The sequence below is a fragment of the Penicillium pulvis genome, assembly GCF_028828015.1.
Source record: "Penicillium pulvis strain IBT 33274 chromosome Unknown scaffold_8_segment0_segment0, whole genome shotgun sequence".
Classification (NCBI taxonomy): domain Eukaryota; kingdom Fungi; phylum Ascomycota; class Eurotiomycetes; order Eurotiales; family Aspergillaceae; genus Penicillium; species Penicillium pulvis.
In genome coordinates this window covers 6,528,692-6,548,961 of record NW_026643080.1, presented here as the reverse complement: position 1 = coordinate 6,548,961, position 20,270 = coordinate 6,528,692, and the positions used below count along the sequence as shown (strand labels likewise).

At 48.7% G+C, this 20,270-nt stretch overlaps 9 protein-coding genes across 9 annotated transcripts; 5 read left to right on the top strand and 4 right to left on the bottom strand.

The window, feature by feature from the left end:
- Window positions 1–105: 105 nt before the first annotated feature.
- Window positions 106–392, bottom strand: N7503_011892 (uncharacterized protein; the record flags this gene model as incomplete). Its single annotated transcript, XM_057071438.1, has 2 exons — window positions 106–177; window positions 240–392. 2 exons carry the CDS (start codon window positions 390–392, stop codon window positions 106–108), a joined length of 225 nt encoding a protein of 74 aa, XP_056918049.1.
- A 489-nt stretch (window positions 393–881) lies between these two features.
- N7503_011891 (esterase) lies at window positions 882–2,213 on the top strand (the record flags this gene model as incomplete). The annotated part of the gene is made up of 4 exons (XM_057071437.1): window positions 882–911; window positions 964–1,133; window positions 1,234–1,975; window positions 2,034–2,213. 4 exons carry the CDS (start codon window positions 882–884, stop codon window positions 2,211–2,213), a joined length of 1,122 nt encoding a protein of 373 aa, XP_056918048.1.
- Window positions 2,214–3,262: 1,049 nt separating this feature from the next.
- On the top strand, window positions 3,263–3,652 carry N7503_011890 (uncharacterized protein; the record flags this gene model as incomplete). Its single annotated transcript, XM_057071436.1, has 1 exon — window positions 3,263–3,652. The coding sequence occupies one exon, from the start codon at window positions 3,263–3,265 to the stop codon at window positions 3,650–3,652; it is 390 nt and encodes a 129-aa protein (XP_056918047.1).
- Window positions 3,653–4,427: 775 nt separating this feature from the next.
- N7503_011889 (uncharacterized protein) lies at window positions 4,428–4,856 on the bottom strand (the record flags this gene model as incomplete). The annotated part of the gene is made up of 1 exon (XM_057071435.1): window positions 4,428–4,856. The coding sequence occupies one exon, from the start codon at window positions 4,854–4,856 to the stop codon at window positions 4,428–4,430; it is 429 nt and encodes a 142-aa protein (XP_056918046.1).
- Window positions 4,857–5,288: 432 nt separating this feature from the next.
- Window positions 5,289–6,942, top strand: N7503_011888 (Zn(II)2Cys6 transcription factor domain-containing protein; the record flags this gene model as incomplete). Its single annotated transcript, XM_057071434.1, has 2 exons — window positions 5,289–5,362; window positions 5,421–6,942. The coding sequence occupies 2 exons, from the start codon at window positions 5,289–5,291 to the stop codon at window positions 6,940–6,942; spliced, it is 1,596 nt and encodes a 531-aa protein (XP_056918045.1).
- Window positions 6,943–8,101: 1,159 nt separating this feature from the next.
- On the top strand, window positions 8,102–10,731 carry N7503_011887 (uncharacterized protein; the record flags this gene model as incomplete). The annotated part of the gene is made up of 5 exons (XM_057071433.1): window positions 8,102–8,150; window positions 8,385–9,294; window positions 9,347–9,866; window positions 9,925–10,068; window positions 10,120–10,731. 5 exons carry the CDS (start codon window positions 8,102–8,104, stop codon window positions 10,729–10,731), a joined length of 2,235 nt encoding a protein of 744 aa, XP_056918044.1.
- A 209-nt stretch (window positions 10,732–10,940) lies between these two features.
- On the bottom strand, window positions 10,941–12,031 carry N7503_011886 (putative 26S proteasome-associated ubiquitin C-terminal hydrolase; the record flags this gene model as incomplete). The annotated part of the gene is made up of 3 exons (XM_057071432.1): window positions 10,941–11,763; window positions 11,834–11,928; window positions 11,990–12,031. 3 exons carry the CDS (start codon window positions 12,029–12,031, stop codon window positions 10,941–10,943), a joined length of 960 nt encoding a protein of 319 aa, XP_056918043.1.
- Window positions 12,032–13,556: 1,525 nt separating this feature from the next.
- N7503_011885 (putative C6 transcription factor RosA-like) lies at window positions 13,557–15,462 on the bottom strand (the record flags this gene model as incomplete). The annotated part of the gene is made up of 4 exons (XM_057071431.1): window positions 15,310–15,462; window positions 14,953–15,252; window positions 14,673–14,900; window positions 13,557–14,622 (listed from the first exon to the last, which is right to left on the bottom strand). Exons 1-4 carry the CDS (start codon window positions 15,417–15,419, stop codon window positions 13,557–13,559), a joined length of 1,704 nt encoding a protein of 567 aa, XP_056918042.1. The 5' UTR covers window positions 15,420–15,462.
- Window positions 15,463–18,774: 3,312 nt separating this feature from the next.
- N7503_011884 (CVNH domain-containing protein) lies at window positions 18,775–19,208 on the top strand (the record flags this gene model as incomplete). Its single annotated transcript, XM_057071430.1, has 2 exons — window positions 18,775–18,907; window positions 19,012–19,208. The coding sequence occupies 2 exons, from the start codon at window positions 18,775–18,777 to the stop codon at window positions 19,206–19,208; spliced, it is 330 nt and encodes a 109-aa protein (XP_056918041.1).
- Between the last annotated feature and the right edge of the window lie 1,062 nt (window positions 19,209–20,270).

Genomic DNA, 20,270 nt, shown 5'->3' with positions numbered 1-20,270 from the left:
TTGGGCTCACAATCCAAAACTTTCGAAGGCTCATCAAAGGATGGGGGTCCGTGGCCAATATGTTCTCGACATGGCGACCGGCACCCCAGTGGAAGCCTAAATTGATTATAAGATAACCTCCTGGGCCTTGTTTGGGCATATAGTACTCACAAAGACATGTCTCAATACATAGACCAACTGTAAGTATCTAAATTATGTTAGACATATTGCTGCACAGATGGCATCGACTTGTCTCTTACCAGCCCAATGAACAGAAATACTTCATCGAGATGAAACAATTTCGTGACGAGGCGCTGCGAGTAGGCCCGTAATGCAAAGATAACGACGGCAATGACAGTCAAGGCTATTGAAGCTGCTGTCATTCCGGGACCTTTGTTTGCCCCAGATTCCATGACAACGGTGAAGTGGCCAAATCCATCAATTTCTTCAGCGTTTGAGGAATTTCGCTTTTACAGATAGGGGCGGGGTCGCGAATCATTATTAGGCAAGCTACAAAGGGGCCAAATGCATGCCAAGGGGAACCTCGCTTGGTGCAATGCAGGCTTAGGATTTCGGGGGCCATCGATCTAATGAGGTATCGCCGAAATTAATAATTTATGCGCCGTAGGAAACGATTAATAAAAATAATTTATTTTCACTAAGTTGCAGGAAATCTGGAGCTGTCTAATGTGATATGAAATCATGGGCGGGGGCCAGACCATGTAACTTGGGGGTAATCAATCTTTTCCGCCGAGAGTCCGGGCAAAGAATAGCTGAGTTCTACCTCCATTTAATCTAATTATAAAGCTCTGTTGCCTGCCAGGTCTTGTTCCTGGCATGTTGTTCCCTGTTTAATAACACGCTTCAGCTTCCCTAAGAACCTCAAATAGTACGCACTGCCGATGCTGAGTACGTGGCTAGGGCTGGGGTTTGTAGCTGGCAAGTCCCGTAAGTGACTAGACGTTCTTTCTGATTGGCCGACAGTCTTGGTCTGCATCTGACGCGTCCCTGCATGTTTTTGAAGTTGCCGTTGCAGTTTGGGCTGCTATCACCGCACCCTACCGAGGTCAAGCGGGAGGTGCTACAGCATACAAGCATGTCGCTCTGTCGTTTGCACGTTCTTTCTTTGGAACTGCCTCTATAGAGCAGATCCAGTAAGCCATGACACCTTAGTGATCTCCGCTTTTATAAAATAGCCTTGAAATGTTATACTTGTCATGCATATATCATAGGCGCTAACCAATTTGCCGATAGATATATCCTTCCACCCGAGTCCGCTCAAAGTGCCTACGAAACCCTCATGCAACGTCATAAAAGCACGCCCAGTACTATCACGCTTCCCAATGGCACCATAGCTTTTTGGCTCGGAAATCCCAAGGCCGACAAAGTGGTGATTTATTTTCCCGGTGGAGGATACTGTATCCCCGCATTACCAGGGCATTTTGATCTCGTCAACGCACTTGCCAAAGATCTTGAGAAACATGGCCAAGATACAGGGATATTATTTCTGACCTATGATCTAGCTCCGCTTAGTCGATGGCCCCGGCAACTAGAGCAGGCGGTAACTCTTCTTCAGTACGCGATCGAAGTCTTGGGTAAACGCCCCTCGAATATTATACTCCAAGGCGACTCGTCCGGCGCCCATCTCGTACTTGCAGTGCTATCACTTCTCGCTCACCCCAATCCGCACAACAGTATAGCAACTCTGACACTCAATGAGAATCTCCGCGGAGCACTTCTGTTGTCACCGTGGATTGATTTCCAACTCAATAGTGAAAGTATTCATACCAATGCAGATAGAGACGCTATTTCGGCTAAATCTCTCAATTTATGGGCCGAAGCGCTTTTTGGTGACTGTCAAAGTGATGAATACAGTCATCCGGCCGAGGCACCTGCGGGGTGGTGGAGAGTCCTTCCTGTGGGAAAAATCTTTATCGGAGTTGGAGGGGATGAGGTTCTTTTGGATTCAATTATGAACTTGGCACACAAGATCAAGGTATGCCTTCCTTGACTCGAGATTGGTTCTCATCTCACCCTTTTCTTTGAATGAACAGTCCGAACATCCCGGTGTTTTCATTAGTCGCATTTCTCGAGAGTTTCATGTCGAGCCTATCACGAACTTTGGTTTGAAGCTTCCCCCTGGCTCCCAGTTTCAGGCCATGGCGGCTTGGTTGAATCTAGTATTAGGAGATCCTAATGGACCAGAGAATATCCCCCAAGAACTTTTGAGATAAGGAAATTGTTCGATGCCAGATAGTCTCCAAGCTCACATCACCTCTTGCTGAATTCTTCCTGATCCTTCCGCCCAATCAGCAAAGATACGACAATGGTGATGCCACCGAGTTGTGAGAAGCTTCCAAAAGCAAACCTTGCTTCTCACCCTCACCCCAAGCTACCGAACAATTGGCACTATGTGAATCCCTTCTTTAGCACACCTTTCACATACGACCATAGGGTGTGGAGAGCAGGGCTTCTCGTCCTCTCAGTCGTACTGACGCCACTATATGCCATTGAAAAGAACGGCACATATTTATGAGGCCCTTGGAAGAACTCCTGGGAACGTGCTGATGCTCCCAGGACTAAGACCTGGGGCAAAAGCGGATAGCAAAAAAGTTATTCTTTTGTTTCCTTTCCACTTAATATTGCAAAGACATGAAGTCGAAGTTAACGAAACGATTTCAGACTATTAGCATACATCACAATACAACACTTACCACGAAGCTTGACTGCTCTTCGACTATGGACTCTCGTTGTGATCATTCGCACCCTACGTCTTTTCCTTAGCCGAAAGTAGAATACTTTCTTCGCGCTAGATCTATACCAAGCCTTTCATGTTATTATTACCCTTCTAGGACCTGTTATCTAGACAACACGCTTCTCGATGCCAGACGATTGTGCTTTATCGATTATAGAGGGTTGATTGATGGATGGTACATACGTCGTCCTTGCCAGTCTGAAGTGAGAGCTTGCGTGGACATGAAGAGATGCTTCATTGTTATTTTTTCGTTTGTCTGGCTTAAAAGTCTAACGCAGCTTGTCTGATATTTCGTTTCTCACATGCTACTGAACTCTTTCAAAAACAATTTCAATCTTCTCATATCCTGCACTCAGATGACCTGGAGCGTTTCCAATCCACCATTTCTCAGATTCCTCGTCGACCTCGAACCATTACCTACCAGCATGTCTTATTAGCACCAGATTTGACCTTCTGACTTCACGACTCACAGCCTTGGAGGACCCATTCCAGACGAAAGACCGATTTCTCAAACTTCCATCTCTCAAAATGACAGACGTCCATATCGCCATCTACCGCCGCGCTGAAAAGGGAAAACTGCGCCACTGGGCCATTTGGTTGCAGACATCCCCGTCCGAGGAATCCGTCATCCTTCAAGTTACCGACGACATGAACGGCTATGGCTATCGTATCGCTGATCCAATTTACGCCAGCCCTTTCCACACAGAAAAGGTCGAAAGCGTCATCTATTGCGGCTCCATTCGCCAAGAGAATCATGGTCGTGCAGTGGACGCGATTCTACATTACCCGGTGCATAATCGAGGAACTGCGTGGAATTGCCAGTCATGGGTTCTAGAGTGCTGGGATTTGCTGGTCCAAATGGGACTCATGGAGTCTTGTTCTCAGGGAATAAATTGTGTGGAGTTCCTGCGGGAGTAAGTCTTTCATCTGAGAAGGGAGTTGGAGCTTTCGAAGATAATGCTTTAAAAGGGCCTAGTCTGTGATTGAGGTATGCTGCCCGCACACCAGAGTTTCGAGAAAGGAGTCTATTCTTGTTATTCGCTTTTGTCATATTTTGTATCAATACAAGCTCTCTTTCCTGCACTGCCTCAGTGAAACACCACAGGAAATCCGGGATGGCAATCTCAAACTTCCCAATCCGTTCTCAAAATTTGGCTTGTGTAAAGGCTATCGCGAACTTCAAGTTGCTTCTGTGTGTTTACAACTTCTCTGCCTCTTGAAAACTCTTGTAGTATTGATATGTTCTTTCTAGGCACTCTCACTCTGTGCAAGTTAGCCGTCTGGAAAACTCCGTTTAGGTAGCTGCCTTGAACGTTCCATCTCGAAGCTTCCATCTCTAAAAGGACTGTGGGTTGTGATCAACGGTAAGATCCGCATTGATCTTCGACGGGGCTATGAAGCTGATCAATTTGAAGCAGACAATATGCATCCCTGAATGCGTGTAGCCTTTCTGTCTTTGAATCCTGAAAATTTTCTCTTTCTCTATCTCTATCGCTCCTTGGTATGCAATTCATCATCTGTGCTTCCGTCGCTTTGCTCCGAATGGTTCATGTCTCTTTGTTGAGGAAGATTTTCCACTTGAATTGCAGCCCTTCGATTGAAAATGAGACCAATCGCCATGAGTGAGACGCAATGAGGATTTTGCTTTGTAAGATTGTAAAGTTGAGAGGACTTTAAATGAGAGGCATATTCCTTAAATGGGAATATCAACGGGTAGGAATGATTCGATGGGCCTGTCGAAAGTAGACCATAGTTCCACATATAGCACATGCCAAAGGGCTCCGTTGTGGTCATAGATTTCCAGATGCAACTCACTATCCTCAGTCAGATGCCACGAGACCAGTCTGTTCTCATGAGGATCACCAGGAGCTTTCTTGTAAAAGTCTCTCTGCGTGAAAAGAGGCCAGTCACGGACGAAAATATCCATCGCTCGGACGTTAGCCACGTTGACTGGGCTGTAACCCACGTCGATCGAGTTGGATATGGTCCTTGGTGGGTTGCCATCTATCTCATGATGGAAAATGGCATATGAATGCATTTTCCCAGTCGGTGGGAGGGGACCGCATGCGTAGTAGGCTTCTTGGATCAATTCCACGGGGAATATATCCGTGTGACGAGTCATTCCGTACTTGGAGTCACAATGAAAAAGTCTCTGGGCTGAAGTTGAATATTTGCGTCGCAGATCACTATCTTGGAAGTCATGTCCAGGGTATAGGATAGAGTATGTTAAAAGTAAATGAAGGGGTCACGTTGTAGAATTCTCACCACACTTCACTTGTCTGACTGAATACAAGTCTACTTCGCTGCCTTACTGCCTTGCTCCTTCATAATACACCATGCCACCTTCACTTTCTGAAGTGTACATCGTTGAGTGCCTAGAGGTGGTTGGGTTTCCCGCCGCCTATTGCTAGGCGGTGGAGTTAGTCGGACTTAGCCCTCGGAGTCTCCGTCTGACAGGCCCCACACAATGCCCCTTGCAGCCTCTGCAACTCCTAGAGACAATCCACGTGAGAATGATCACAGATGATGGAGCCTATGCTTATCAGATCCCTTCATGAAGGTATCACCCACCATTCAGTCTGGCCGAGTCGGTCGACCCAAGTCTAAAACCGGGTGCAATACTTGCAAGTCAGGACCCACCTTCAAATTCCTTTGTCTTATGGAAAGTATTGACCATTCAATTCAGGGCCCGCCGTGTCCGATGTGGAGAAGAAAAGCCTCATTGCTTGAGGTGTACTAGTACCGGTCGCAAATGTGCTTACGTATCGACCCTTGCACCACAAAGGATTGACTCGCCGCCGCGTCAACTTGCTCTATTTTCTCATCAAGGATGGCGAGAGCGGCGCGCATTTGAGTACTACTTCCATCAAGCTGGTCCAGCTCTTTCTGGTGTTCTTGATGTTGCATTTTGGCGAGGCTCTGTCCTCCAGATCTGTCGCATGGAGCCGGCAATCTGGGATGCTATTATTTCGCTCAGCTCGCTCTATGAACGACCCCCCATTCATGACGCTTCGCCGTTTCGTCTTATCAACAACCCTGCCGAGGTAGAACATTCCTATCATCGTGAAGCTCTGGTTTGGTATTCGCGTTCATTGGCTGCTGTACAGCAGCGTATCGACCAGGGCGTGGCGGATCTGACCGTGTCACTTATCAGTTGCATCCTGTTCATTGCCATTGAGCTCTTACAAGGCAATCGAAAAGCAGCGATGAGCTTAACCAGTCAAGGCACGCGAATGGTAACCAGGGCGATGACACCCATAGGGCATGGTTCCAAGAACAGAGCCTCGATAGATCGCGCAATTCTTATTTCGGTGATCAAGCCAATATTTCAGCGTTTAGACACGTGGAATCTAATAACAAGCGGCGCGCCCAGCAACTTTAATTGGCCTTTGGATATTTCTCCCTCAATTGTCCGACTAACGACGCTCGATGAAGCTCGAAACGTTCTCAATGGGATCGTCGCAGAGATGAAGAAATTCAATATTGACACCAAGCAACATTGGAAGTACCCAGCGGACAGGCGTCTACGCGATGCCCAGGGCCTTGCAACAAAACAGAGACAACTTAAAGATAGCCTGAATCTGTGGCATGAATCTTTCCTTTCTCTGGCCACCTCCGACCAGGACGCAAGCGAAGGCGGCGGTACTGCACTACTGCTCATGACCTATTTCAGTGTTCTGATTGAGATTCAAACCTGTCTTGATCCCAGTCAAGCTGCATATGATAAGTTCGAAGCCGAATTCAGGCAGATTATCAATTACGCGTCTGTAGCGATAGCTGCCACAAGAAATACTGACGGCCACCAACCCCCTTTCATCTTCGAGATGGGAGTCTTCCTCCCACTCTTTATCACCGCTCTCAAGTGTCGATTCCCTCAATTGCGTCGTCAAGCCTTGTCCCTACTGAACGAGGCACCGCCGGCGCAGGGATTATTCATGTGCAGGCCTGCAGCCCACGCCGTGGCGGTTCTCGTAGCATTGGAGGAAGATCCCAGCACCGCTCTGGAAGTTTCGGGGGTAAGCGCAGTACTCGCCAAGCCAGGGTGTATCCCACCCTTGCAGAACCGAATCTGGGAATTCAATGTCTCGTCTGACATGGATTCACAAGGAAGAACGCGAAACTGGCTTCATTTCAGTCTACGGGATTTTGGCCAGGATCAGATCCGATTCACTCAAAATGTCATGCTCTTTCCTGGAGCTCAACCTTGAAACATTGTGAGGATAAATCTACTTTTTGTTTTCATGTTGTACTGCATAGCAAGGGATGTTATTTAATGTTGTATTTTCTTCTGCACATTCTCGTATAGAAACGCCATCTACCCCAGCGCTTTGTCGCGTGTCATTCCGTTTCCCCGTGTACGGTAATTTACTCCCCCTCAATTCTTCAGCTTCTTCCCCTCCACCGATCATTCTTTCTTCTTCCATCTCTCTTCAAGCAGACTCACATCAAATATCCACCGTGAGGATCATTCAGATGGTCCGACAATGATAGTCCAGTTGACTCTATCTTTTCCCACTGTTTTAGACCCCGGCTCCACATTTCAATCCCGCGCAGCATGCCCGTCCTGGGCCGATCCGCTATCTCCCCAATAGACTGCCGAACTCAAAGCCTCCTTCCCATCGCGCCACTCAGAACGATATGCCCGCATGCAACTGGAATTGAAGTACGAAACACAGAGCCATTTGCGCCACGTATCGGCATATCTGGTCCTATAACAATGTCGCACACGCGACCTGAAATATCGGTGTGAGGGATCTCCTGGATCTGGCACTTATCTCCTCCGCGACTGGCTTAAGATTGCGCCGATTGCGAGACCGGCAGCTGTTCACATCACAATTGGCTTATCTTAGGTCCGATTGCCCGCGTGACAACCTTCCAGTTACTGATTGTAGACCGCAATTACGAGGCACATTGACAATTCGCTGCCAGATTCGCCAGGCAGCCGAGGGTCACCTGAGCCCGATAAGAGCAATTTTCGCCACTTTTTTTTCTGTACTATCTGTGCTGCTTTTTGCGATCGCACGTTCTTTGCTGGTTTTGAATTTGTGTTCTCTAGAGCAAAATATTCACTTTGGAATATAGTCCCGCCTGCCTGGCAAAGTTTTCCTGCATACCAAGGAATCTGTTCCTGACCATTGGGACGTTTCCGTTTCGCTTGGCCGCCCGCGGGTCTTCTTGAGAGGGTCCAAAATTACCTTCCCCCACCTCCACGTTTGCCATTTGGTATTCGGCTTCCAGTCTGACACCGTCTGAGCTCCTGTTTCTCAAAGCCGACGCGTTGATATCTCTGACAGCTGGTCTCGTGACTATCAGCCGCATTCAGCTATACTCTTTTCGAGTCGTTCGAATCGCCCCTCCTGAGAGCACATGCCTTCCTTCACAGAGCAGCATGCCAACTCGGATCCTGAAGTAGCAGGTAGGCCCTCTTTCTCCTACCCCTGTACAAATTAGAACGCCCATTGCACTGCACTGCCCACGCAACATTCAATTCTGTCGCCAAGTATCATCCAATACTTCTTCGCCTTGTATTACCGCCTCCCGATTTGGTGACGGCCCCTGCGCGGGGGCAATGTGTGACGTCGCGGATCTGCCCCATGCACTTTATTTCCATCGCGACCAAGAAAATATTCATTTTTTAACTAATATCCAGTAGACTCTGCAGTTACTTCAGGAACCGGTCTGGATGTTACTTCTTTGCACAGAACATTGCCGAACGGAACTGGCTCTACTTCCTCGTTGGATGGACCGACCTTGAAACAATACCGAGCCCCTGTCGCGAAAGCGACTGCGCGCCCGCCCATCAATCCTACATCGATGCCTTCTACCATGACCCCTCAGTCCTCCTCGTCGAATTTTAAGGGGGAGGCGAGGCCACTCGAGGATAGTGAGCAATCTATTAAACCAGATGAGGACCCTCAATCGGGTCTTTTTCACCAGGTGTATGACTGGTTACAACATGAGAAGAACCGAAGAATGGCTCGGAAGGCGCGACGCGCCGAGGCGGTCTCTGGCAACACGAATGCTATCTCTGAGAGTGATGAACATCCGGCTGAAGAGTCACGGTGCACGGAGAGCTCGTTCTCACTTGGCGAGTTGGAGAAGATCTTGGCCCAATTTGCAGGTCCCCAAAATGTACATGGCCTAGCATCTCACCTCCCTTTCAAGCGCCTCACTCGCCGTCGGCCCAAGGGTCTACGTCGAGGCTCGGCGTCCGATTCTGATGTAACAGATGTTGAGGCGCCAGTGCCAAATGTCGAAGCTTATCTGGATAATTCCAAGACTCTCGCCTACACAATGGGTGTGGCAGATGAAACCACCGATTCTATCAAGCGATCCAAAGACAAAGAGGCGTGGATCACTTTCAAGACTGAAATTGTGCGCCTAGCGCATACTCTCCAGCTCCGTGGTTGGCGCAAGATGTCAATGGATAAGGCTGAGGAGGTTGAGGTCCACCGTCTTAGTGGTGCTCTGACCAACGCCGTTTATGTGGTCGTTCCCCCCAAGCCTGTCTACAAGACAGAAAACGGTTCTGCCCCTGTGCACACAAGGAGACCCCCACCGTAAGTTCTACCATTGTTCTGACGAGGTCCAGTAAATAATGTTTTATTCTAGGAAGCTTTTGCTGCGAATTTATGGTCCCCAGGTCGACCATCTAATTGATCGAGAGAAGGAACTCCAAATTCTTCGTCGTTTGGGCCGCAAGAACATCGGCCCTCGTGTACTTGGAACTTTCTTGAACGGACGATTCGAGGAATTCTTTGAAGCCCGCCCTCTCACTCCGAAGGAGTTGCGAATTCCCGCGACTGCTCGGCAGATTGCTAAGCGTATGCGAGAATTGCACGATGGTATCGAACTTCTTGACGAGGAACGAGATGGTGGACCGATGATTTTCAAGAATTGGGATAAGTGGGTTGACCGCTGTGAACAAGTGACCACTTGGTTGGACAAAGAGGTTCAATCCCCGCACAATGAACTCAAGGCCGAGGCAGAACCTTGGCGCCAGCGCGGCTTTGTTTGCGGTGTGCCATGGCCAGCGTTCCGCAAGGCCGTGGATCACTATCGATCCTGGCTTATTGCGAGCTGTGGTGGGCTTGATGAGATCAAGCGACAGCTTGTGTTTGCCCATAACGATGTAAGCTCATCTCGTCTTTCTTTCCCGGGAGAATCGGAATACTAATTTGTCTTTCTAGACTCAATATGGAAACCTTCTTCGCATGGAACCAGCCTCCCAGTCCCCGCTTCTCCTGCCTGCGAACTCCCACAAGCAGCTCGTGGTTATTGATTTCGAATACTCGTCTGCGAACGTCGCTGGTCTTGAATTCGCAAACCACTTTGTAAGTCCATTTCTGAAACTTCCACGGAGTCTGTTTGTCTAACTATAGTAGACTGAATGGTGTTACAACTACCACGACGAGGAGCTGTCTTGGGCTTGCAACAACCGTCTTTACCCCACACCCGAAGAACAGCGTCGCTTTGTGATGACATATCTCACCCATCGCCCTGCTGTGACTGGCGGTGTTGTCTCACCTTTGGCCACTCCGGCTATGCGAGGTGGCACCGGTAGCGCCGTGACACCTTTCAACCTGGATGATGGCCCCGATTCATCCAATTGGTCGCAGGATCAGAAGTCTCTCGAAGAGGACTTGGAAGCTGAGGTGCGGCGGCTCATGCAGCAGACCCGGCTATGGCGTGCCATGAACTCAGCTCAATGGGTGGCCTGGGGTATTGTGCAAGCCAAGGCACCAGGTATGGAAGAAGGAATTGCTGAGATGTTGGGTACTTCCAACAATGGGAATGGTCACAAAGACCAGGCTGAGGCTAAGATCCCCCCCGTCGATGCTGATGTTGACGAGGAAGATGGCTTTGATTACCTGGCATACGCGCAGGACAGAGCCATGTTCTTCTGGTCTGATCTGTTGACTCTTGGTCTGATTAACCCAGACGATCTCCCGGCGCCTATGGTTGACCATATTCGGGCCCGGGCCGTTGATTACTGAACAGAACGCTTGGATTCATGACATGCATCATGAAGTAACGATTTGGATGCCAGTACATATCTAGTTCGATGATAGCGTTGTATCTAGTGAATGCAGATAATATTTCGGATTGCTCCCGCATCTATTCCTAGGGTATCTGAAAGATTCACGTAATTCGATGCGAACTCATCGAATACTAATTGCAAAGCATCCATAGCATAGCAGATAAATTACCGTCTCATCTCCAATCTCTTTCTCGTCTCTTTCTTCGCCCCCTCGACCCACTCATTGTACGCCTTTCCCTCCCCATCCTGTCCATCCTTAGCCGCAACAACCCCCTTCATCATCTCCCCAATAAATCCCACAAAATTCCACCTTCGCAACGTATTTTCCCACTGCCAAGCCGCCCTCTTCCTTTCCTCCCTCTCAAGCGTCTCCGCGTCCCCAATTTCCCTCGCAGCAATTCTCGGATCCCGTGTAACAGCCATAAGATTAAAATGCGTCTCCCCAGGTGGGTATCTCGCGATCCTCTTCTGCAAAACCTCACTCACAGCCTCGGGGAACGATCCATTATCACACGGCCCATGGCTAATAGGGTACGGCTGCAAGCCATCAAGCTCATAAAGCGTGCCATTAATAGACGTATAGGCAATAAAATGGTAAACATCCGCTGCATTCTCCTCATCCTGCGGCCGGGTCGTCTCATCGGCGAAAGGACTAGCCCGCGCAAAGGTATTGTGTGCTGTGCGGATAGCTTCAGAGTTCGAGAGCGCTTCACCGCGCAGCTCGGCCGGGAAGCCAGTTGTGAACTCTTTGAAGGAGCTCAGTTCGTTACCGAGGGTTATCGGTTGTAGGGGTGCGGGAGGGTTATCGTTGTTGAGGATCACGGAGAGGATAGCTTGGGTTCCGCAAGCGTTTTGGATAGTCTGGGCTGCGAAGAAGACGTTGTTTTCTGTTGCTGTTGTGTCGTATTTTCCATCTAGTGGAGCTTCAGCGCCGGCGCCGGCTGCTTCACGGGTCCATTTGAAGAGGAAAATAACGCCATACACGGGCCTGGATGGATTAATTAGCTTTGGGTTTTTTTTTCGTCGTGGAAGTTGCTTGGGAGGGTTGGCTGCTTTACCCTAATGAGCGAATTGTGTCGGCATCAAGGGAGATGAGTTCTTCGAATTGAACATCTTGCACGCCGAGGTTCTCGATGAGGGATGTAAATACGCCCTGGATTGTGCTATTAGATTATTCGTTCTTTAAAGCTTGAGCAAGAGCTATCTGTACTTACCTCGTCGGACTCGATCGTGCTCCAGCCGCCTGCGTCGGCCATTATGTGGGATATAAGATCAAGTAATTGGTTCTGGATAAGTTCAGGTGAAGATGGACAGGTAGCGAGGACCTGTGTTGGATGAAGGTCAAGTGTTGACACCGACATGCGACATGCGGGACGTATGTCATAGGTCACGTGAAGCTGTACATCACGTGTGATAAGGTCTTATCTCAAACTGTAGCCTCATATGCAAGGTGTCCATTTGGCCTCGAAACCATAAGTAGATTCATAAACTGTTTTATCACGTCTCATACCCTATATATTGACTGAATGCCTAGTACATTGAATTTATTGACTTCAACTCAATTACTGGACTGAGCCAAGCTTTCGTTCAAAGACCGCAGAAGCCACCAGAAATTCAGGACATTGCAATATCACCCAAGATCCATCATTGCATATCAACAGATTCAACTTTCAAACAAAGCCATTATAGACACTAGAGACCCTGAATACCCACCCCGCACAGACACCTACTAATACCCCAAACCAACGCCACCACCGGGGTGAAAAAAAAACAATACCAATACGAGGAAGTGGGCCCGAGGCTGATATCACCTACACACCGTTTCCAAAAACTTGAAACAGAACCCTGCAGGGTAATCACGCCCTACTGCACGAGCGAGTGATACAAAAAACGTGGCAAATCTAGCCTTGCCAGCAAAAAGAAAGTATACATCAACTTAGGCGGGGATTATCAAGGTTAAGCAGGGCAAAAGCCAACCGAATACGAGGGGCCCACGGGATCCAACGCTTGACATAATGACCCAATAAGAAGTGCAGATCTGGGATTCCTATACTTTATCTTATTCCTATTCTTAGATCCACATGTTCTTCTTGCGGGATTAAGGTGGAGTTCCTGGCGATCTATGTATCCCGTGTATGTGCCCGGGTACATACTGTCAGGGTGTGAGGGAAAGTTTCTTGGCTTTGATTACTCCGTACATAAAGTATGCCTAGTGGTGTTTTGAAAACTTGGAAGGGTGGCTTATGGGGGCCAAATGAGTTTCTGAGTTTGGGATCTGAGCTGAAGTGGACTGGAGTTAATGATTGGAAGGAGGCTTGCATCATTCGCGCCAATCAGGAAGATTCTGGTAAAGATGGTCATATATTCGAGGTTATCTCGGTAAAATCATTGTCTCACATTTAGGTATTATCATATGTAAAGGGAAACGTTCAGCAGTAGCATGCAAGCACTCCCAGTGCGGTAGCCATGTCTCGCGAACTCGAACTGGGTATATCACTTAGAAACATTTTCTCGGTTTTCGAGACACGCCAACGCTCATGCGGGATCAAATAGCATAAACATAGACATAGAAAGAACCAAGGTCAAGAAAGTGACAGAGAAGAAAAGAGTAGAAATGACCCAAGCTCTTTTGGCTCGAGATAAATGTCAAGATATGTCAACGGTTTGAAAATCACAATCACAAAATCCCAGACCAGACTCCGTATCACAAATTGAAGGGGTATTAATATTCTCTTGCGCCTGTTCCACATGTCCAATCAATGAATAACAAAACCACCAGCCTTATGTCCAGCAAGTCTCAGAAGTGACCATATTCGGCATCTCGAAGTGGTGTGCTTGTTGGTACAGATCCACGTTGAGACCGAGCGAGCCATTCTGATGAGGCATATCAGCGCAAAGAGCATCCGCGCCGTATAGAGGCGTAAATGCCGGATTCTGTAGAGCGTTTGTGTGGCGTATGTCAGACAGCCCCAGCTGCGGGTCGTGCGCATCGAGAAGTTGTGGAGAAGGTGGGTAAAGAGTATGCGAAGGTGCGGCTGTGACATAGCCATCCGCAAGATGGAACGGAGAGCCCGCAACAGTGACAGCGGGAGGAGATTGGAGAGGTGGTGTATATGCGACGTAGGAGGGAGAGGCGGAGGCAGGTGAAGAGGATGAGGCGACGGGGTACTCCTGCATACCGTGGTATGGACTCGAAGGGCCGGGAGAGTAGTGCTCAACAGAGGGACGAGGAGACCAGGCCAAACGGGTACGGTATCTTGCGACGATTCTTCGTGGAAGGTCCATTAGCGCCATTGCAAGGCGTAAATCTGCGCTGTATGGATCCGTTGCACTGTTCGCGGCTAAAATACGATATGTTTCTTCGATAGGACCGATGGACAATCCGCCTAGGTATGCGCCGCCCATTTCGGGATAGAATCGGTCCAAGGCGACGCCGACAGCGAAGAATTGGGAGAGGATGGCTAGAGCGCTGAAATCGGAGTCGCCGCCTCGGAGCATCGAGGCAGGGAGCCAAAATAGCCAGCGTCGGAGAACCTGGATGCGCTCGAATGCCTGCTCGGATGTTTGGGTAGGGTAGTCATTTCGGAATTGTTGCACGAATTCGATGAGCTCGGCTAGGCGCTGGGCGTGCTCGGGGTTGTGGGATACTCGCTTCTGGGAGACCTGGAGGGCGTGAACGGTTTGATCTAGTTGGTTAAGATCTTCGTCGAAAGAGATTGGGAAATCGGATGCGCTCAAGGCGCGCTGGTTTTCGACGAATTGAGCTAGTTCGGATTCCTGTTTCCAGAATGGATGCATCGATTCGAGGACTGTTGAGATGCCTTGTTGTAATGACATCCACATTTGGCTAAAGATGGTATTAGATGGTTGGTCACTTGTATGAAGAGGGAAACAAACCGTTCACTTGCTTGCCACGAAAGCAGAATCGAAGCTGCAAGAACAGCCTCACAGTTATCCTTGGAGAATGAGCCGATGGCTGTCTGCAAGCCCCGGAGAGCGGTGACCTTGTGGTGATAAGCCAACTGCTTAGTTTCCTGATCTCGAGTCAAGAAGGCAAGGTGAAATGCCGACAAGCCCAGAATCGAGCTCATCACAAATTCATTGGATAATGCAATGGCAAGAAAGCTAGATAAAACGTTAGCCATCGTTTTCTCAGTCTATACATTAGACAACATACTTGGGCATCTTTTGCGCCCACACAGTGCAGTTACTCAAACCGCGGCGATGCAAATCGATCGAAAGCCCGATAATATGGTGCACTAAACGCAAATCCGCGCGCGAAAGATGAGACCATCCAGCGCGAGGACATTGAACTAGTTCTGGATATGGAGGGACGCCCGTTCGGTGCCAGTTCTCAATCTCCATTTCGATTTCGGGTGACATGAGCAGATCGGGACCCCGCCGTGAAGGGGGACTGCTTTGTGTTGTAGCCATGTCTTGGTAGTCACAGCGACAGTTGTGTTTTGTGCAATTGCGACTAGAATCTAGATTAGAACTGCTGCTAGGAGATTAAGCTCGACTAAGTGGAAGATACCATTGTGGGAAGGTCTCGTCGCAGCGGATGTGTCTCCGCTTGCAAGTCTTACATCCGTTGCGGGACTTGGTGTGGCTCTTGCGCGGGGGACCACCACCTGGGCCGGCCATGTTGAAGATTCAAAGTAGAGTTGAAGTATTATGAGTTGAGAGGCATGTAATGGAAGCCCGTGGTTGATGAAATTGAAAGGATGGAAGATCAGAGGTTCCCCGGTGTTTATAGAAAAGACGATCTTCCTAAAATAAGCTGAAGCGTTGAGGGAAGTCTGTGTAAAATACGAGCTGCAGCAGGTTTGAAGTAAACGCCCTAAGGCGAGATCATCGGGATAAGAAAAAGAAATATGGCGAGGTAAAAGGGGGGGGGAAAGAAAAAGGTAAGTGATGATGAGATGATTGGGATTGTAGAAGATCCAGGTCAGGTGTAATACGGTAAATATAGGAATCGGTAACAGAGTAATAATAGTCACGAAATCCCCCAGTGACGATCTCGCATTTGAGCCTCTCTGCAGGGGAACCCAGGATAACCCTTTCAGCTCGAGGGTCAACCAAGGTCACCACATGGCGGGCCATGAACAGACTCTAATTTGACCAATGCCTTACCCAGCTTCCTGGATGGGTTTAGCCCCATTGGCCGGAGGTCCCACTCCACGGCATGTGAGCTCTCGCGCCCACGGGGAATATCGTTCAACCATGTCCCTTTTTTTCTTGGTACATCCGGGGACAGCGAACCACCCCGGAGCTTTCTTCCTCCAACAACTTGCCTTACAGAGCTCTCCAAATTCAGGCGGGAAGTGGATTAATTCACTCTAAATTGTTGGGTCGGCCAGGCCGAGCTAAAGATGACTTTTGCCAAGCCCCACTACGGGCACCGCATCTGGGTAGTTCAAGCGGGAAACACTGGGCCTGGTCTAATTTTGCTGAGCAGGAGCGAATGAACAGGCAATGATAGTCTCAATAGATCATTTAGATGCCTGTTGATTGGGGAGTTACACTAGTACTCCGTGCTTTCGGTTGAGATCGTTGCGGAAAAGGCAAAGGGGGGTGGCTGACGTCTTCTTTGCTTTTTCAGTTTCATCAAGAAGTATGCAGGGGGGAGGCCACGAGTAGGGGGGGCCAGAACGGAGTTTTTTTAGGAAAGAAAACAAGTAGCTTGTATTTAGTCTGATTGGGGGAAGTTATCGATCGACCAAGCTCCGCGATCTGAGGACCCTTGAATGTGGATCGAAACGTCAGGCTTGCCAAGCCGAACCATATGCCCAGTCGAGTAAAGGGGAAGTCAATCACTTGCTGCGCCATCCTAGACTGGCCCCGGCAGTGGTGATTATTTTCTTTTTTATTTGTACTCTAATAATAATCATCACAATTTTAATTTTAATTTTAAAAACAGTTAATAATTGAGCAATAATAAAATGAGATGAAGCTAGTCTAGAAAGCGCCGTTTCTATCCGTGCACTGAGTCAGACGCGGGACGAGACTGGACTCAACTCGGTAAAGACAACCGAACGTGCAGATGCTCCGCAATGCTTTCATGCCTTCTCATTGGTCAGCCCGTTTTGGGGTTTTATTTTCTTTTTTTTCCCAGGCGTAAGACCTGTCTATCGGGATTAACCGCGGGTCTTCACCTAGGCAATCCGGGGAGTCGGGAAGGTATGGGGGTTACCACTGGGCTGGAACGTTGAGAACCCTGTTCAGAGCAAAATCAAATCCAGCTAAAAACCAGGGATTAGGGGTTTACCTATAGGAGGCTTAGCTTCAGGGCTTAGAACTCATCATTCCCGCTACACTGGCTCGCGGTGTTCTTGAGTTATTGACTTGTGTCACGTTACACCGCCAGTTTCCATCACCACGTTTTTTTTTCCTGATCGGTGAAGCTCTTAGACATGCAGACATGCCGATATGCAGGTATGCAGGATCTAGAGTGAATTCAAGCCAGTTAGAATCCTCGGGGGAAATGTACTTATTACACGTGGCTCCACCCTCATGCCTCCCACTCACACGATTTGCTGTGAGTCTAGGGAATTAGAGGTGGTCTCATGCGTTTCACCTTGGACGCATTTAGGACTTCAAAGCGAATGAACCGGGGACCATGGACTGAGAGAATCGGGAATGTGGATCACTGATTTTAGGTCCCACATTAGCTTACCAATGCGGTTAGTCCAGCTTACTCGCGACATCGCGCCAGAACAGGGTTAGTCTAGGCCAAGCTGTGGGCACTGAGATTTGGGGGCCATAACATTCTCCTTTTTTTCCGTAGAGCCACAAAGCTGATGAAGATGAATTCATTTAATTACTTAGGAATACAATGTGAGTGATCTTACTTTCTCGGAATCCATTAGTCGGGTAGCTAAAGAACAAATTTAGGCCTCCCGATCTGGACCCTGCGGGCTTGGCCAGGCTTGCTCTTCACTGGGATAAGACCAGTGCCCGGACCCGACAGCTCGGTTCTCCCGCCCTGCCAGATGACATCGTCTAGTCAGAGAAAATGCACGGTCCATGGAAGGCAACACCCGCTAACCAACTTAAACGCCCCAGAAGAGGTCATCCTGGACGCGTGGGGCGGGATAGACTACCCCGTCGATCATGGCGAGATCAACAAAGGCTGTGCGTTTTCCCAGCGTGTTGGTTTAGCTCGAACGTTCATGGAGGGGCAAATCATCCTGTCGATCTATATCTCCATGGTTTCAGATGTCCGCTAAGCTAGAAGCAGCCTAATTTTCGCAGGCAAAAAAGCAATATACCCTTCTAGAGTACATAATGGCTGGTAGTCTTGGGAATCATTGGTAATCCTAGGCCGAATCGGGTCCGAGAATAAGAGCGAAGAAGGGAAAAGCAAAAGAAAAGAAAGTATAGGATGATCTCGACTCGAATTTGTCGATTTACCCGCGTCTTCCCGCATAGCCAGACCATTCCAAGAAGCTCCCACCGTCTCCCACTTTCCTCCCGTCCGCGCCGCAATTTAATTAGAGTCGTTAGCGTTAACTTTACTTTTTTCTAGCTAAGCCACTGCGTCCCAGTTCGCGTTCAATGCCAAAGAGGCAATCCTGAGGCTGAAGTAAACATCATCACTTCATAAAACCCATGAGGTCATAATGACAATGGGGTGGAAAACAATATTGAGAATATCTCAAGTCGAAGTCAAGCAGAAAATCCAGGCATGCAGGTAGGTCATCATGAGAGTAAGATGATGCAGGGAAACGCCCCCACCAGCTGTATGGCTGGCGATAATCTGCTCATCGGAATTATATACCGAATGCCTGGGAGGCAACAACATCACTTCATGTATATCATCGAAATCAATTTCTCTTCCATTTCTCCTAATTATACAGTGCTATACAATTGAGTAATACCTAGTCACAAACAAACCCTCCTTGTCACTTACAAACTTCTTTCATTTGATTCGATAGCCTAGAGACGGCACAGCGAATCCACTCACTCCACACCCACATTCCAAGATCTACAGGAAAAGATGGGTTTCCACAAATCCTCCATGGACATCGAGCTCAAGAATGGGCATGTCCTAACCGCGTACTGCCGTCGTCCTTCGGGGGAAGCCACATATTCCGAGCTGAATCTAGATGATTTCTTGGGTACCAAGCGAGGTAAGCATAGAGCAGAGCCAGGCAGCGACAGCCTTGCAAGGACAAACGTCGCCCCTCACCCCCACTGAAGAAGGTTTGAGTCAATAACGGACTTTCCCTTGCAGGCAGATTTGCCTGGAGCGCTGAAGACTTCTCTGCCCATGCATCCAACGTGTTCCTCGAACTTGAGGGTCCAACCCATGAGCCCATGCTTCATGCCGCGTTGGATGATGATGAAGGTGGTCAACATATGGACGTTGTGAATCTGGCGGACTGTATCAAGAATGAGAATGGACGACTCCGTTACATGGATTGTTTCTAGGTTCAATATGATTGGCGTCAAGAATTCATCTCCACCCATTACTCATTTTCCTTCGGTGAATAGGTACAAGGTACTTTGTACGTGGCGAGCCTTGGTAATTCCAACGGAGTGGGCTACTGTAGGACAGAGTCAGATTGTAAGATTGTCACACCGCTGCACAGCCGAGAATCGCCCCCATACATGTCTATTGGTGAGTAGCGCCCCTGATATATGAGATTAATTTTAATATCTTGGGCAACCTGTCACGCCGATGACATCTCAGCTCATACAGTATCATCTGAATCTGGTATGAGTGAAACGTGTACCGTGTAAAGTATATCATCTGCACTTCCCTGCAGGTAGATAACCCAATCTTACCTGTCAAGCTTACACCGATAGCCCTTGGTAGCCTCCAAACCTAGGAGAAATGGAACTCCTAATTGCCACTCTCACTGCCGACAGGGATCAGGGAGCAATCAGTGAGACAGTAATCTGAGATCGGGCCACGACGCAAAGACCCTGTCATTCATTCCCCAGCCCACTGTCCTTGTACATGAGGCGAAAAAAAAAAAGGCTAGTGGCTTGGTAATTCCCGTGCCTTCTTGACCCAGTACCCCTCGACCGGAAGTTAAGCTCAGACTCCCGAGGGCGTCAAATAAGCGAGGTGTCGCGAAGATCCATCCCGTCCGTGCCTTATGGCAGGTAAAGTGGAGGTCGATAGGGAAATTCTAGCCTACCTAGGAGTTAGGGGAAAGTTAATTCCAAGACCTTGTGGAAATCAAAGCTCGGTGAAAAGGAAAGGGAAATGGAAAGTGAATAAAACGATTAGTAAATGAAGACCCCTCGTGGTCTTGGCAAAGGACCCTGCATTCTGCGCAAAGAGGCAAGTGAGAGAGAGCGCGCACGGGACTCGAGCCTATCGTGGGGGCTATAGAAGCGAGGTCCAGAAAGTACTCTGCGTTGGCGACGGATCAGCTCGCTTGGCATTTTTTGCCGATATTGGACCCTGAAAGCGAGTGGGAACGCCACGTCGCCTATTTCGGGCAAGCTTGCGACTATAATCTAGCATGAGTGATGATGAGT